General features: G+C 39.3%; 1 protein-coding gene across 1 annotated transcript in view; it reads left to right on the top strand.

The window, feature by feature from the left end:
- RGS22 (regulator of G protein signaling 22) overlaps positions 1–12,379 on the top strand; it is a 60,896-nt gene extending 48,517 nt beyond the window's left edge. Inside the window, exons 23-28 of the mRNA XM_069006028.1 lie at positions 2,465–2,644; positions 4,145–4,285; positions 7,692–7,853; positions 9,550–9,652; positions 10,199–10,292; positions 12,231–12,379. Coding sequence (XP_068862129.1) covers positions 2,465–2,644; positions 4,145–4,285; positions 7,692–7,853; positions 9,550–9,652; positions 10,199–10,272 — 660 coding nt within the window. The 3' untranslated portion in view covers positions 10,273–10,292; positions 12,231–12,379. The remainder of the gene's footprint in view (positions 1–2,464; positions 2,645–4,144; positions 4,286–7,691; positions 7,854–9,549; positions 9,653–10,198; positions 10,293–12,230) is intronic.
- Positions 12,380–13,729: the final 1,350 nt, after the last annotated feature.

Raw genomic sequence — 13,729 nt, 5'->3', positions numbered from 1 at the left:
CTATATGTACAATGCAGACCCCAGCTCCCTTGAATTTTGTAGAATCAAATTTGACTTGAGCTAAGCTTGGAACCAAAGTGAAATGTGATGGGAAAGGTCAGCAGGATTACCTCTCTCCCAAATACATGTAGTCTTGTGAAATTGCTGCTATGTGTGTTGAAACCCAATGGAAAACCTCTGGAGTGAAACTTTAAATCAGACTGCAACCTCCTAGGAACACCCTGGATTGAATGCAGGGACGCCACAGGTGTTTCGTGTGTTCCTCTTTCCTTTTGCCTCTAGGATAGCAAAAGTGCTACCAGAGTGCAGAACCTCTCCTGGGCTCCTGAACATAGCCCATGTGGACATGGCAGGCAGGGAGCATGCGATTAGCTAGCATGGTCAGAAATTGGGCTGTAAACACAGCTGATGTTGCAGTAGCACTTGGAGAGCCTCCGCAGGCGTGTGGATGTATTTTCACTGTTTAATTTTATGAATTTGAATTTGATGTCTGCTTTAGAAGGTGAAGCTTCTCTGTTTCCAGGGGACAAGCTCTCTTCCTCACAAAGGCTCTGATCCCCAGGCAAGGAATCACAGTCTGAAATGCTCTCTGGGGTTGCTGCTGTCTCTCTCGTGGTTACAGAATGACTAGCTTAGATTAAAACTCTCGTATGAAGGCACCTGGTGTTCCACAACATAAATCCTTTTCTAGATATTTGAAGTTTTTTTGAGACTTGTGACTCTTCATTGCTACATTATGGAGGACATGGAAACTTTCTGCAAATTAATGTGGAGTGTAGGTTAAACTCTTTTCTTTGTAGAACTGCTCTCTGAAGAAAGCCTTTATTGTTTTTTGTCCCACCCCTTTTCCTGAATTTATGTTAATTTTATTTGTCTTGTTATCAAGAAAAAGTACAATCTGACCATATTTCTCCATGCATGCAATTTGTCATGGTTGGCAGTTGATGCTCTTTGTAGAAGCAAAGGGCTGGAGCAGTAGGAGTGTTGTGGGTCAGGCTGAACTGCAGGAATATTGCCAAAGGCGTGGGCAGCACTTTGCACAGTGCATATTTGTATTGTCTGAGCCCTATCATGCCATCAGTTTAGACAGAACTCCCTTTAGGAGTCAATGACTGCATCGCTCCCCATAACCCATCAGGCTGGCGGCACATCTTGGGACAATCCAAAACCAAGATTTTTTTTTTTAAACAAATATGAAGAAACCTAACTCTGTGGATCATTTCCATCTGTTCATCTATGCTTGGTCTCATCTCTCTTCATATCATATGGCTTGTTTGTCTTCCCTCTTACTACAGCTCTCTGCCTTCTATGCTAGATGAGCGAAGAAAGCCGTAATATATATTCTTAGGATATAATGAATATGTCTTTGCATTGCCTTACTTTCTTTATTATAGTTGTTATCATTCTTTTTTTTTTCCTTTCCAAAACTAAAAGTATTCATAATAAAGCAAGCCAACTCTTTCACATAACACATTTCTGGTTAAAAGCCATGGTTTTAATTTCTTTGCAAAGTAAATATATAGCCTTCTATAGCAAAACTGAATTCAGATTCTTCATTTAAAGAGCTCTCTTCCTGAAAACTCTAGAGTGATCATTGTGTCTCTTAATATATATGTGATAGTCTCCTTGTGTTATATAAATTTCTTGATATAGATGGACAGAGGGAAAGTTCATGTTTCAAAGTGTTGGAAGGACACTCTTTGAATTATTTTTCCTTCATGTCAAAGTCTAATGCTGGCATTCTCAGGGTGTCAAAACGCAGTAATAACAGGTTTTACAAGAACAATAGGATCACATTAAAAAGTAGAAAAGCCCAGTGTTCCTCTGACATCTCATTCCTGTAAGTTCAGGTTTGTTTTTTATTCTATAGTGCACAGAGTTATTTCAAACCCCGAGGTTTTGGGAAACTAAAAAATCTTAATGAATGGTGAAAGTAGAAGATTTCAATAAATAGAAGATTCTAGTGGTAGCTGAAATTGTCCCCTCTTGTGACAACATTCCTGGTTAAAATATCTCGTACCCTCTAAATATTTCCCCTCTTTTGTTGGAGCACTTAAAACATTTCTTTATCTTTTAGTTACCATGGCTATGCAAGTCATAGCAGGCTCATTGTGCAAATCAGTGCATTTCACACTTGTAGATGGGTTTCTCTTTTCAGAAATGTCTCCTATTTGCCAGTAATGTACTTAAAAACTAAGCTGTTCCATCAGAACATGCAGGCAGGGATTATCACCTAAAAGCAATGGTTTCTATGTGTCTGCATTTGCAAACCAGAAGCCCCATTCATGTCTTAAGTATGGTTTTGACCATGCACATTTACCGAAATAATTTTGCCCTGCATACTGAAGGAATTTATTGTATAATTATTTTTGTATGACTGTTACTCTTTGATCACTGGCCCCCTGTAAAGGTTCTTGCGTGTGTCTCTCTCCATTGACTGAAAAGGCTATTTTTCATCTTTCAGGACTTGTGCCATTCTCATTGTGCTGATGCCATAGTTCAGAAAAAGATCACAGCTATTATTGACTGCTTTATTAATTCTGCCATACCCCCAGCTTTGCAGATTGATATCCCACCTGAACAAGCAAAGAAGATTGTGGAGCGCAGGAAAGAACTGGGACCTTACATTTTTAGAGAGGCACAGGTAAGAAGCCGGGCGAATCTCGACCTGTGTAACAGGTCTGGCTAGAGACTGCATGCCTGATTTTAAGAACAGTCTTCATTGCTTATGTGACAGTTAGGACTCCACACATAAGCCTGGGCTTGAAGGAGAAAACTACAATCATATATTTCAATGAGACTGGTGGAGATGAAAGAGAGGCTTTGGATATATACTGCTCAGTAAAGAAAATCTCTGACAGCTAGCTGATCCTTGAAAGGTGTTATCCAGGTCTGTGTTAGGAATTCTGGCGTTAGAAATTAATTCTGTCTGTGTTCTTAATTGCTTGTTCTTTACCACTTGGTTAATGTCAGAGAAGTAATTTGTAGTTAGAAAGTTTGTGGGTTTCATGTTTTATGAAAAATACAGATGTGAGTAAACCATAAAGACAACTTAACTTGCCAAATGCCTTTCTCTTCTTTATACAGAAAGTGTGTATTAAATGGCTGTAGACACTTTTCTCTCTGATCTTTCTATTAATCAGGTTGAATAGCAATTCTTGAACCTTTACTACAGACTTACTATTTTTTTATCCCTTGGTACTGCAAGAAAAGTAATTGTTCTTCTTTTCCTATAAAATTGCCACCAACACCTTCAGACATCAACTGTGAGTCCATAAAGTGTTTGGATGACAAAAGATGAATGATTTGTCAGAGAAAGGGGTTCATATAAGTCCTAAGAGAAAGTCTCATTTCAGCCTGTGTAAAACCCAGTGAACTCCAGAAATGTGGCACAAAACCAAAGGAAGAACTAGGCCAAAATGATGTGACTGGAACCTGACAGTGACTCACATGTCATTTTCAAGCCCGTTGAGCCAGAAGCAGTGAGGTGCTGAGCATGCTTGGTTCCTTTGAAGCCAAGTTTCTCAATGCAAATTAAACATCTAAATAAATTGAAAAATGTGAGCCTTAGTACGTGCAGCAACAGAATTCACTGAGCCCCTCTGTTTGCTTTTCTAAAATTGTTTTTCTTATTCTAGTTCAAAAACGACCCTGTGAGAGATTATATCATTTAAAAATTATCCAAGATTTGCTCATAGATGTGTAATGTGGTTTAAGAGCCTTTCCAGAGGCAAAAAAGTATTTCCTTTCTCTTAAGGAGGGAGAAAAAGCCCTCTCCCTAATGAACTGAATATTTGAAATACTTGAGCAGAACAGTGGTGCAAAAGCAATTCTACTGGTGTATATTTTATCAAGAATACTTGTAAAAAATGATGGATGTTTTCATTAATGCAAACAATTGTTTAGGGAAATATAAAAAAAGAAAGTGCCTTTTAACTGTGTTTTAGGAAGATTTCTCACCAGTAATAAACACACTGATGAAAAGCATGTGCCGAGCAAAGCTGGGCTGAAATGTCAGGATGGAGTACGTGGGAGGAACAAGGCTGTGTGTTCAAAAAAAATAGTTATCTCATTCTGCATTTTATTTTACAGTCAACTGTTTCCTTAATACGGTCAAGATTGACTTTATTTTCTTCCTGCGCAGATGAGTATTTTTGCTCTTCTGTTTAAATTTTGGCCAGAATTTTGTAAGTTCCAAAGCAATACGGACCGTGACAAAATTCTAGTTGCCTTGGAGAAAAAAAAGGAAGGAAAGATGCAAAAGAAGGAAGGGATAACAGCAAAGGTAAGGCTCATAATGTTTCAGGTGACTGCTGATGAACTGAATAACATGAGCAAAGATACATAAATTAAAATGTCCCTTTCTCAGCCTGATCCAAAGCTACCAAATCTTCTTGTTAGATTTCAAGCTTTACATGCAACCCAGTCCTAAGGTGATTAGTTCCCAATTCTGCCAATGCATATACATATGTTTAACTTGAAGCAGATGAGTCAATGGAATACTCCTTTCATTAACCAGAAGAAAAAATGTATTTTAGTCACCTTTTGTGCCAAGAGAAGAGCAAAAAAAGAAGGTTGAATTAAGAAAAACAAATCTGTGTACAATCCATGTGTACATGGGCTACTGCAGACCTTTTTATTAGAATTTACGTTCTGTATCACAACTGAAATCAAACCAAACCCAAACCAAAACTGATTTCATATGTATTTTCCAGAAGGACTATTTGAAAATCCTGCACATTATTTTAAAAAATATTTATATAGTATATTTTATATGCTTTGCATAATCTTTTCCTTTTCTTGAATATTTCTCAGCTTTGAAAGTGAAATTGTTAGACTGTTCATAGAGAGTTTCCAGGCAGTTCCAGCACATTAACAGAACTGTGACCTCTACAGTGGAATGCTTGTTTGTAAAATTGTTTTTCTTGGATTTTTAAAATTAAAATGTAATGGATTTCTTTTTCTATTGATTATAGGCTTTGAAAAAGTTTATTTTTTATTAAATACAATTTTTTGGCGAGCTTTGAGGAGAGAACATTCTTTTAAGGGCAGAGAAATTATTGGACTTGCAAACTATAATAAGTAGTATTACAAAGACCTTTACATATTTTAAATATCATGTACACGTGTTGAGACGTTACACATGACAAGAACCACACAGGTATCTGGACAGATAAAGTCACAGGCCCATAAGAACATGTATACACTGTTATCCTCTTTTAGGCACGTGAAGGCTGAGGACCAGTGAAGCATTACTCAAGGCCACACACCAATGTCAAGGGAAGTCTAAAATCCAAGAACTCCTGTTCCTTTCTTCAAAGCTCGTTGTCTCTATATACATATATCTGCCAAGGCCATTGGCAATGCTTACAGTGCAAGAATGCAATATTTCAAAGTAATGCACTTCTGCATTTTCACAGACTTATTTTCCATCTGTTTGTTGCCTGTCTGTGAAATTTCTGATAAAGATCAAGGAATAAAGAGAAAATCTTGGGCAGGAGGGCAAAAGCCTAGCTTTTATGGAGAAAAAATAGAAGTGAATTACGCTTCTAAGCAGGGAAAGAGAGTAAGAAGTTTTAGAAAGTGTCAGGCAGAGAATGCAGCTCAGTAAACACTTTGTAGACTATTCTCACAAAAAAAGAACCCAGTAAACCAGTTACCTTTTAAAATTTCTTAAAAGAAAGGTGCAACAGAAAAATTTTTCCAGTATTTTTAAAATCCTTTTCCCTTTCTGTTACTGTTTAAAGAATTTGCCATTTCCTGTTCTCTTGCCTGAGATTTCTGTCCTCTCGGTGACAACATAACTATTCAAATGATTCAGTGTCCCTGAAGGATACTGGTAAGGTTCATCTAACATGAGCAGGTTCACTTGTTGGCTTGTGGAAGGTGATGATTTCTTGGCAAATAAGGACTATGTTCCTCTGCTCCACCAGGCTCACTGAATGAGAGGAAAGCTCTGGCAAGGGTTAGAAACAGCTTTTCTTATATGTATCTCTTCTCCACCCCACAAATCAGTTGCTATTTTGGGTTTATGTCAAACAGAGCAATCATAGTTGCAGGGGAGGAATTTGCTTTCTTCTTCCTTTACACATGTGTCCCCTGGGCACTGAATCTACCTGCGCTCACCTCAGTTTTAGAACTGAACAGATAAGAGTTGGACTTTTATGTAGCATAGTAGAAAAAATGGGCAGACAAGGAGCTTTTCACTGAGCAGTGATGAATAACTTGGTATTATTTGACTATCTCAATATTTTTTGTGTGTGCCTATTTGTTATTTAAGGGGCAAATTCTATCAAAGGCATCCTGGCAATGGACTTGTTCCTTTGTTAGCTGCTAGATGCACATGCCACATGCTTTCAAATATATTAGTCACTTTTTGTATACTGCCTTGATGCCAGTACTAGTAATTGGTTGTATACATCATTGCATTTTATCTCCAAAATAGATTTTGGATTTTTTTGCTTTCAAGTGCAAAAAATAGCTTTAACTTTTTAGCTTTAATTTACACTGTAGATTTGTACTTACTCTTTCCATGTCCTTAGCAAAGAAAGCCGTCAACATTATTTTCCTTTTCTCTTAGCAATAAGCTTATATGTTAGTAAGTGGTGTAATGGCATGGGATCTAAATTCGCTATAACATTGCTTAATTTATTATGAGAAGTCATTTTTAAAGACCTCGCTTAATTCACCATTCTCATTGAGAGAGCCAGCACACATAAACTGCAGTGCAGTAGTGTTCATGCTGCCTCTGTGTTTGCATTGGCATCCCTATTCCACCAACTGTGTGTGCCACAGAAGTTACTGAGCCTGTTTCTACAGAGAAGATCAGCATCACACTGCCTGGGCAGTTCTGTACCCAGAAGTCACTCTTACAGTATATAGGTTCATAGGACAGTGGGAATGATGAGGAAGGAAAAGGCACTTTGGGAGCAAAGAAACAAGATAGTGTGATCCTTTTTCAGATCTTTCAGGGACTTAGTAAGTGACTTTGGAACCATTTGATCTCTTTTTTTTTTTCTCACTTTCTCACTTGGAACATGGCGGGGTTATATTACTCAGCTCTTGCAGATGTTGTGGGGTTAACTATGTGAGGTAAAATATGACCATCGGTTGATGTTTATAAAGGGTTTTGGGATCATCAGACAGAATGTGCAAAGGCGAAACAAAACAACGTGAAAATGACAAATAGTCAGTCACCAGAGCAGCTTGCCAAGGGTTACAGTGCCTTGGTCTTCACTGTAGATTGCCTATTTTCCTAACTTGTATGCTGTAGTTTGTACACAGTACTGGACCAAGCTGGAATGAATCACAAATCCTACATTCTATATTTATACGTGAGGCCAAATTAGAGGCTCACAATGTCCTTTCTGTCCTTAAAATATGTTCTGTTGCTGTCTATCTGCCCTGTCACCTAGCTATATTTTGGAGCAGGTATTGAATCTGAAAGGAAGATGGTTTGCAGGAGTGTAGAGGACAGGAAACATGAACTAGAAAAAAGAAATGCTTTTAAAAAGCAGCTACTATTTTTTAATATGCCCAACATGATGAATTATGAAACTGAGCATTACAGAACATTACTGCAAATGACACTATCTCATTTCCAATGACAATTTTTGGTTCCTCAGACTTTGTTTTTTCTTTAGCTCTGTAACTATTGTTCACATCTAATTATGAGTTTTTAGTATTGGCAGGGTAAAGAAGCGGGAAAAAAACTCATCAACTTGACTCAGTTTAAGTCCTTGACTCAGCTTGAGCCCTTGACTCAACTGCCAAGGAGTATTTTGGTAGATGAGCTTGATATGAAGAGAGGATCAGAAACATCTTTAGCACCTGTAGATGGATATGGGAGGAAGGTAAATAAAACATGTTTCTACAGATGTCATTCAAGAGATAAAATGATCTTGGGAAAAGGGGAAGGGGGAGTTTGATTTTGAATACTGCTGTCACATGGTTCTTCAATAACCATTCATTCTTCTACAATTAGCTTTCCAGTTGTAAGTTTACCTACCTTACAGGTGATTTTTTTTGGTTGTTTATTCATTTTTTTTAAGATGTAGGTTCTGAGTAGTATTAACAGGTAAAGAATGTTAAGGTCCTATCGTGTATGGATTTAAAAATAATCTGTATTTAAAGATAAATTGAATAAAAGGTAGTTCAGTGCTGAAATAAAAAGCTTTTCATTAGTTGTGAAATTCATATCCTGAAAGAACTTGGTTTAGGGTAGAGTCCTGTTCTGGTCATATGTCAAAAACTGAAGCTGAACTCCTTTAGGAAATCCAGGTATTTGAAAATCTGACAGCAAATACCACTTCACGACTTCTTCCATAACAACTCTGAGTATGCATCAAATCGGTAGTCTGAGGTACCAGTTATTTTATTGGGAAATGGGAAAAACAGACATGCTACATTGGGCATATCAAGGGATCATTCATGGCTGAGTTGGCACTGCCAGAACATAATGGGGAACCTGTGCAACCATTTAAGCCCAGATAGGTCATGAGAATCAGGAGTAAATCACTGTAAATTTGGCCACTGCTTGTATTCCATGGAGCTCTTCTCATGGCATTATGTTAGTGAAGAGAATATAGAAAAATGCACCGTTAAATACCCCCAAAATCTGTAACCACAGTGTGAATTCCATAGATAAGCTTACACTCTTACCTTTGACTGGACCTTTTTACTTTTGCTCATACCTATTAAAAAAAAAGTGAGTTGAGCAAGCCAGTATATCCCCTCAAGAAGAGGCAGAACAAACAATAATCTTTTAAAGGGCAGTTTCTTCTGCAAGCCCCTTCCTACTGTAGGAAGGTGCTGGAAGTTCTGAAGTACTGAATCATGATATGATAAATTGGCTCCAAACTTGTCATGCTGTAAGATAAAAACCAGGTCAAATAAAAGTGCAGTTCTCATACTGGGAGAGCAGCCTATTATTTATATGCAATCTGAACTGTGGTTGTTGCCTTTAAAAGCAGTATTTTATCCTTAAAAAAGGAAAGGATGACATCTTCAGTTGATCTGCCTCTAGTGGTAGCAGCATTCTGCTGGAGAGGGGAGGCAGAAGGAGCTGAGGCTAATGAGACCAGTGAAAGGACATCCTCTAGAAACAGCTTTTCTTATACATGTCTCCTCTTCACCCCACAAATCAGTTGCTATTTTGGGTTTACATCAAACAGAGCAATCATAGTCCTACGGGAGGAGTAAGGGTATAGCACAGAGATAAAATCAAGTCCTTGATAGCACAAATGATATTTTGGGAGGGGAAAGTTTTTTAAGATGAGAGAGACTAACACTCAGACCAGGGATGGAGAATAAATATAAACATTGTATCTGTCAAACTTGCTTAAATCATGCTGTTTTGAGATTTACTTATTTGCAACAATACTGTTTTTCCCATTATTCCAATATTGTAATGAAAAAAATCTTCTTAATATTTGTAATTATCCAGTAGTAGGAATATAACATAAACAAGTTTTTTATCTTACTATTGAAATGCATCAGAAACTACAGTGATATGACCTGAAGGCTGATGGCTTTTGATGGTTCTTGCAGGCTTCCTGGTCCTATTCCAAGTACATAGAAGCCTTGGAGCAGGAAAGAATATATGTTAAAAGACAAGAAGATCTGGAGAAACCCTCATTATCATTCTCTGCAGGTTATTAACCAAGCTCTGTAGTTTAGCAGGACAAGCTTATAGCTTAGGTGAAATTCTCACAGTACAAGGACTTTGCTTGCTCTTCTTTTGAGTTGTGTACAGAAACCTCTGCCTCTCTTTTGCTGTCTGTAGGGAAGTTGTTCTCTGTGCTGTTCTCATGAGTGATATATTTTCTAAGAAAGGAAAAGTAAAAGTTGCAGGTTATCAGCACTGTGTTTACTGCACAGGTCCTGCTGCAGAGAGGAATAAAGCCATTTCTTCATTCTGCAGTGACATGGCAATCACATACGCATTCCACCTCCCTGGCTTCTTGTGCTTCATCAGCTTACATTCAAGCAGATACTGAAACCTCTTTCTCAAAGTTTGTCAGTATGTTTTTGGAGGATGTGAGAGGCATTGCTTCATCCTTGCTTCAGCTGTGAACATCCTCATAGGTCGTCTGTTTATCTATTAAAAATATCCATTTAGCAGTAGGGCTAGCAAAAGCACTATGTAATATTCAGTTCCTTCAATTTCACATAAATTTAATTTTTTTTCCATATGCAGATTCCTTCTCTGTGTCCTCTCTGAAGCCTGAAAGTTCTGTGAAAGCCACCATTCCCACAAAGCGTAAACTGTGAATCTTCCCAAGAAGCAGGAAGTGAGTAGCAGACTGCCAACAAGTGTGCTTTAAAATGTGATTTCTTAAAAGCTAGTTTTCCTGCTGCCAGTGCTGATGCTAATTAGTAGCAAGTTATCCCACTCCAAATCATGTTTAACTGAAGGTGTACAGCCTCCATATGAAAACAAGCTTATTTTTCACGCCAGCCGTGGTTAGCGGATCTAATGTTGACCTGATGGAATTTTTTTGCAAAATGGCAGTCTCTAAAATTAGGTTATCTAAGCTTTCCAGTTAAGATATTTTAAATAGGAACATGAGATGACTGGAGAAATCTCAGACCCTATGACGTTACTGTCAAGAACCTGACACAGAACTAGCATAGATCACCTTTGCCAAAGCCAATTAAATATTAGACTGAGAGAAAGAAGTAGGACAGCAAAAAAATCTGTTAAAGACAGAAAACCAGATTTTGCTTCAAAGCTTGAATTTCTAGAAGGAAGAATCCTCTAGAGGTTTTGTTTTGGTATTTTTAAGCCTATGTTGAAATTAGGTGGACTTAAAAAAATTAATAGAACTTGGAATATTGCTGCCTTCCTTCTCTGCTTCTCCTTCCTCTTCTAATTCTGTACTTAGCACTGCTATTTTAGGCAATTTGGTGTCCTGCCCTCACTAGTCCTCCTAAAATTCCAAGTATCTGAACATAATCTTCCTGTGGCAGCATTTTCTGAAAATTACTTCAGAGAAAACTGCAGCATTCCTTCCTTTCCTCACATTCTCTTTCTGCCCTCTTATCATGTCCTATAGTTGCGGTTAAAGTAATCCAGCCACTGGGGCCTCAGGTGCCTTGCAGGTGTGACTGTATTCCACGCATCTTTGCCTTTTGCACCACTGTTCTGCTCTCCATGGAGCTGGATCATTGTGGGGAGTCCTGGCACAGGGCCTCTGCTCCTGCTCTGTGGCTGAGAACCCTCCAGCTGGGCCCAGTCACCACACACCTGCACCCCTTGCTGCAGCCCAGCCCAGCCATCTCTAGCCCGCCCTGCTATTCCAGACCTCAGAACTGCATTCCTGCCAGGCGTCAGGCTGCGGTACAGGCTAACACAATAAGAAAGTTGAGATTCTGAGTAATTTGAGAGGTCTCTCCCACCAGCTTCCATTGCAGCCCACTCTCTAATGCCACTGGAAATTTGCCTGCCACTATCCTATAGTGATCTGACCACTCTGCTGGTAGGGTGAGATAGCCACACAAGACCTTCAATGCTCTTGATGGGGCATCTTCCCTCCACTTTGTAACAGAGCAGGTCACACCTTGTCTATTTGGGATAAATGGCGAGGCTGGCAGCAGGAGGCTTGTGAGAGAGGCCAGGGGTGCCATGTGCTGGGCACAGCCAGTCCCAGTTGCCTCCAATGGACCCATCACAATACATGGCTGATCCCTCAGCCAAGATGGTGGCACCTTGGGGAAACCCATTTCAGAAAGAGCAAAGAAAGCCAGAGAGTGGAGGAAGGAATACAAAGAGTGATAAACAACAGGGAGCACCAAGGGCAGAGGAGGACATATAAGAGGAAGAGGTTAATGAGGAAGTTGAGGAGGAGGAGATGCTCTATGGTGGAGCAGATACTCCCTGTGGCCTGTGGAGGACTGATGCTGCAGCAGAGGAAAATAGTGAGAAGGAAGAAGGGGCTTCCCAGTGCCTCACCAAAGGGACAGAGTGTGACCTGTGGTGGTAACAAGGAGGGGAGAAGAGGTGCTTGGAGTGAACTTAAACCTGGGAAACGCAGATGAAAAGTGTTTTCTCTCAGTGTGTCAATGTTCTTACTTTCTTTCCCTCTCTCCCCCACTACCCAAATCAGTAATGATTTATTCTAATTTGCAATAAATTAATTTCCCCAATTTGAGTTTATGCATTTATTGAAGAACTGTTCTGATTATTTCATCTGGCTGAACACAGCAATGACATTTTGTTACCTTTTCAGGCACATTAAAATCTCTCTGAGGAAGGCAATGCAGAGACATTCAATGGAGGTGGCCAGGAGACACAAATGTAATGTGCATGCAAGGTTTGTTCTTACAATTCTAGAGCAAAGATGACGACTTGGAATATTTTTAAGAACCATGGGATCAAGGGTAGAAAATAAACATCTTCCAATGTGTTCTGTATCAACCTGATTGTGACACTGGCTCCTGTGTTAATAATTTAATAATACACCTTGAGGCTCAAATCACAGTAATATTCCACTGAAGTATGCATGGCACAAACTAGTAGATAGTCTCCATTTTAAAGATCTTATAATCAAACACAGTTCTTCAGTGCCTGATCTAATGAATAAGTAAAACACTGCCTTGAACTGACAGCCCTGAAGCAGTGTGTTTTGGCACACTGCTCTCACTATGCAATTCACACAACTTCTGTTCATTGAGGATAACTCATGAGGTCTGTGAGTTATTATAAAGACAAACGCTCTCGTTGTTTGCTCCCAGTTCAGTCTGATTCCTGTTTCAAAGTTCACCTCCTGTTTAATTTCTGAGTTTTGATCCACAAGAAAGGCTTAAAATCTATCAGGACACAGATGGGATTGAGAACTTCTATAAAATATCATTCGTCCCAAGGCATTACTCAACAGAAGGTTGCAGGAGCTCATGGCTCTTGTGTAGCTCTCCCAACTTCTAAAAAATTTTTAAAAGACTTGGGGCACAGTGATGTGGGGACTAAGGACCAAGGATTAATTGGGGAATTAAGAAGGGGTGGGGGAAGAATTAACTGCTAGGCAAGAGACAGGATGATACTAGACCTCTCCACATTTTTCACACCACTTTAAAAACCAGTCCCCAGCCACAAAGCTGTTGGCTCCATTCTTGTCTACATGTGTGTAACGCATGTAAAAGAAAGGCTGATCAGTGAGCTCCAGCAAGCTGAGTCCCCGAGGATTAGCCCTGAGTTAGGGATAGGACTGTCTCCTGCTACTCGTCCCGACCCCTTGGACAAGGAGAATGAGCTATGTAGCCCTGTCTCCTTTGTCAGAAGTACAGGTTCTTCAGTTGGAGCTCTCAGATCATGCTGCTAAGGACCATCCAAGAGTGGTTCCATCCTCAGTGTGGAGAAGCAGCTAAGGACAACTAATAGTCTTCTTCACTCGACACAAGAGTGAGCAAGAATTGTAAGGGATTTCCATTAGGAGTGGCTTCAGACAGGCTGGCAGGGAAGAAATACACATTCTTTTATGGATGTAGTTGCCCTGCTCATACATTCTCACAGAAGGAGCAAGGGAGATCATTGATTCATTTCCTGCTTTCCCTATGGTTCAGAGTTTGCTTCATGCTTGTCTGCACTCCTTCTGTGTTTGGGTTACCTGAGAAAGATGTTTTTGGTGGAAGCTACAAGGGAGTAAAACACAAAATACTTTCCTTGGTTTTTATGTTTTCCCAAATTTCACAAATGGAGTAAACTCTAATGTTCAATACATCTGAGGAGATT

Source organism: Aphelocoma coerulescens, chromosome 2 (genome assembly GCF_041296385.1).
Source record: "Aphelocoma coerulescens isolate FSJ_1873_10779 chromosome 2, UR_Acoe_1.0, whole genome shotgun sequence".
Taxonomy (NCBI): Eukaryota; Metazoa; Chordata; class Aves; order Passeriformes; family Corvidae; genus Aphelocoma; species Aphelocoma coerulescens.
This window is presented reverse-complemented; position numbering and strand designations above follow the sequence as displayed.